The sequence below is a fragment of the Solanum tuberosum genome, unplaced genomic scaffold (genome assembly GCF_000226075.1).
Source record: "Solanum tuberosum cultivar DM 1-3 516 R44 unplaced genomic scaffold, SolTub_3.0 scf00139, whole genome shotgun sequence".
Lineage (NCBI taxonomy): Eukaryota > Viridiplantae > Streptophyta > Magnoliopsida > Solanales > Solanaceae > Solanum > Solanum tuberosum.
In genome coordinates, this window is record NW_006239063.1 from 1373347 (window position 1) to 1377641 (window position 4295).

General features: G+C 34.1%; 1 protein-coding gene across 1 annotated transcript; it reads left to right on the forward strand.

The window, feature by feature from the left end:
* The first annotated feature begins 3176 nt into the window (after positions 1–3176).
* Positions 3177–3837, forward strand: LOC107061443 (uncharacterized). Its single transcript, XM_015310706.1, has 2 exons — positions 3177–3662; positions 3745–3837. Exons 1-2 carry the CDS (start codon positions 3177–3179, stop codon positions 3835–3837), a joined length of 579 nt encoding a protein of 192 aa, XP_015166192.1.
* The last annotated feature ends 458 nt before the right edge of the window (positions 3838–4295 follow it).

A 4295-nucleotide genomic window follows, 5' to 3' on the forward strand; every position in this document is an offset into this window, starting at 1 on the left:
GAGAAGGAGAAAGTGAAAAGGAAAGCGAAAGAGAAAGAGAAAAAGAAAGAGAAGAAAGTCAAAGTCGTCAGTTGTGATGTGAAGCAACAATTTCCATTTGAAGGTTTTTAACACCAGGAGAAGGAGAAGGAGCAGGAGAAGGAGAAGGAGAAAGAGCAAGTGAAGGAGAAGGAGAAAGAGCAAGTGATGGAGAAGGAAGTGAAAAAGAAAGCGAAAGAGAAAGAGAAAAAGAAAGAGAAGAAAGTCAAAGTCGTCAGTTGTGATGTGAAGCAACAATTTCCATTTGAAGGTTTTTAACACTGACGGCGAGGGTCCAACTGAACTAATGTCATCCTTCTCGCATTGGATAAACGAGAGTCTTTACAAGCATCATGCAAAAAAGTAAAGTTGTTCAACTCTTATTAGTATTTCTTCTTGTTGTCCACTAAAAATTTATTTATAATAATTACAAAATTGCAGAAGAGACAAGGACGATCACTACTTAGCCAATTGCTCGGATCTTGAGTTCAAACAACTTGATTTTGTATTTACATTTCCAAAGAAGAAGGACTGGTTCTACGTAATGTCTCAACCCAATAAGTGTTGGACTAATGGGGTAAATTCATGCCCACTTTTATCTTTTGATTAAGACATGAATACATACAAATAAAATTGATACAGAAAAACACTTGTTGATGCATCTGTGCAGTATGTGGATGTCATTTTATACTATTTACGGAAGAAGTCGAAGCAACAAAGTCATTCTAAATATCGATATACCACTACTAATTGTTTTTTTCAAAACATACATTGACAATGCAAGTGTTGTTCTTGAATATGAGAATAAAATCGTTGGCACTATCAAAAGGTTTGGTATACCTGTTGGACTGCCTTGGCACCTCACAGATGAGGTTTATGTCCCTGTAAATTGTAATGGGGAGTTTCATTGGGTCTTGGTAGTCGTTGTATTGAAGGAACGACACATAAAGGTGTATGATTCGATGTCCTTATCGTGTGCCGAGATTCAAAAGTTGTCTACAAAGTTGCCAAAGTACCTTGAATCCAGCGGATTTTATGAGCAAAAAGACCGAACCAACTAGTCAGTTCTTGAATCTTACCAGGGCAAGAACAAATCTCACTCATTCGAAGTCATACATGTTACTGGTATTGCCCAACAAGCAAGCAATAGTCTGTAAGTAGTATCACATTATTTTTTTAGTCTAACCACTATCGAAATGTGATGTTAACATTAGGTTTAATATATTTTCTAATTGATGATATACCATGCAGTGATTGTGGAGTTTTTGTTGCTGCATACACTGAGTTTTTTAGTGATGTACAAATACCATCTGATGGAATTATTTCTCAATCCCTTCGCTTGAGATATGCTTCACTCCTATGTAATTATGGGATTTTAAAGGCTCGAAGTGTCTATGTTAATAACAATAAAGACCCATAGAGGTCTAGACCTAAAAGAGCAAAGTTCATAGATGAAAATGTTGTGGTTACCACCATTGATTAGATTGATAGTTATGTATACCATTGTGAATTACCTTTTTGTTGATAAGTTGTATAAAACAATTAGTAAAGTGTTAATTTTTGTTGATAATATTAATATTAATGATTATTATTATTATTTTTATTTTGTTGGAACAAATGTCAATTATGATGGAAGGAAGAAATGTGGTGTCTATGGCAACATATATAACCTCTGTTGTAAAAAATACCACAGAATTATCTGCATGTTCCCTAACAGAAAGGATACATATGGTAACATATGTCACAGAAAGAAGATATGTGATAACATATGTCATAGAAAGGAGATATGTGGCAATATTATATTGTCATCATTATTCATTTTTGCTGATAAAATTAATATTAATGATTATTAATATTATTTTTATTTTGTTGGAACAAATATCAATTATGATGGAAAGGAAGAAATGTGGTGTTTGTGGCAGCATATATAACCTATGTTGTTAAAAATACCACAGAATTATCTACATATGCCCCAACAGAAAAGGTATATGTGGCAACATATGTCACACTTTGAATTGTCAAAATTCAAAAAAAAAATCGAAAAGGTTTAAAACAATCGACCCTTCATTTTTCCCTCTCTCCTCTCCTATATAAAAAGTCATTTCATATTCCAAATTTAATTTATTTTTACTAATTTCCATTTTCTTGTCTCTTCTTTCCTTCCTTTCTCTCGTTCCATTATTCCTTCATAGATCAAGGTTGTTGTTGCGATATTTTTTACAACATCAGTGGTAATCTGTTGTGATCCTCTTCTACAACAAGGCGTCGTTGCCCTCATCATTTCTAGTTTATCGTTGATATCTTGTCAGGTAAAATTTAATTAGGATTTTGAGAAACACTTACTGGTATTAAATCAGGACATTTTTATTGGTTTTATCACTTATTTCTTTGTAGGATTGTTGGATAGTTATTCCTTTTGAAATATTATCTGATTTCAAAAACCTTAATTTGTAGTTCGTTGGTTAGGGTTTAGGGAGGGTTTTGTGGTTTGTTGGTTGGTTCATGTGTGGTATTGAATCGTATTTGTTGTTTGTGTTGTTGTGTTTGGTTGTTGTTATTTTTGTTAAGAAATATTTGATTTTTGTGGTTGCAGATACAAATATAATAGCTCCTGTCAAAAGAAAAATTGTATTAAAAAAAGAAACAACTGATACAAAGATCCAAAAGAGGCCTAGGACTAGAACTTGTAGGAAGAAGAATGAAAATTCGACTACCACTCTTTTAGAAGAACTAGCATCTGAAGCAGTTTCTTCTTCTCAAGTAGAAGCAGAATTTTCTCAAAAAGAATATGAAGAAAGAGAAAAAGAAAAAAATGAAGTAGATGATGATGGATAAAGAGCAAAAGAAGTTGAGGAAGAAGAACAAGAAAAAAATGAAGTTGAGGATGATGGGATCAAAAACTATCAAATGCACACACTTTTCCTGTGCATTTGCAGCCTAATGCTACTGGTGATAGCATTATGAGGTTAGCAATGGGAAAACCTTTCGACACCTTCAGGATTACCCTCAAGCAGAATGGTTTGGAAGATTTTTTTTGGAATAGTTGTTTTGGTCATTTTCTTGATTTGCCGGAGAATAATAATGCACATTTTTCAAATGACCATGGTCTATGAACTTCTGAAAATAAGGTTCATTTTTTCAGAATCCTGAAAAGAATGATGAGGTTTTTGATTAATTATTGTGGCATGCCACTCTTCTTTGGCAGAATAGAGTTTGCCATAGTTTCAGGGTTAAAATGCCATCCTCCTTCTGAGCCAGTCACTGAATTCATAGTAAAAAACGAACCACAGAGACGAAAGAAAGGAGGAAAAGAAGAAACAAGACAGTCAACTGAGGAGCAGGACTTGATGTCCCTTGTTGGCACAAGCTTCAAAAATACCGATTTAATATATTTGTTGAATGTCGAGGAAACACCAAGGAAGCAGAAGGAGTCATTGTGCTTACTTTGGTTTGTACATAATGTACTTTTGGCCAAAGATCTCAACAACAACATATCCCTTAAATGGGTGAATTTATCTCAGGATATTGAGGCTTTCAACAACTATCCTTGGGGTCATGAGAGCTTTGAATTAACAGTCAAATACTTATTAAAACCTTTAGGACCAAAGACCAATAACGTATTTGTCTTTCCATGGGCTTTCATGGTAAACATAAATGTTCTTAATCTTTTTATATTATATTGAATAATTCAACATTTGATTTGTGACATGTTTTCCATTTTTATAGGCTTGGGCATTTGAAGTCATTCCTCATTTGACCCATCAAGTAAATGCAGAAGAAGAGATCTCATCTCCAAGGATATTGAGATGGTTGAGATAAAAAACAAAAACTGCCAAAAAATATTCCAGATCTTTATAACCCTCCTCATGATGCAGTTAGTTATTATTAACCCATATATGTAGCAACATGTGACCCAAATGTTGCTACAGATGACTCATATGTTGCTACATATGATCCATCTATCGCAACATATGATACAAGTTACTACAGATGACTCATATGTTGCTACAGATGATCCCTCTGTTGCAACATGTGACACAAATGTTGCTACAGATGCCCATATGTGTCAATATATCACCTATCTGTAGCGACATATGACACATATGTGGCAACATTTGACCCAAATATTCCTACAGATGACTCATGTTTATAATTTTAGGTTGTGCATCCATGACTTGTCCCAACAGAAAAGGAATTGCAAATGCCATATCCAATTACTCTGGGGTTGGTTGAAACCTTATTTGATCCTGTTGTGGATAGAGTTAAAATGGAACTGG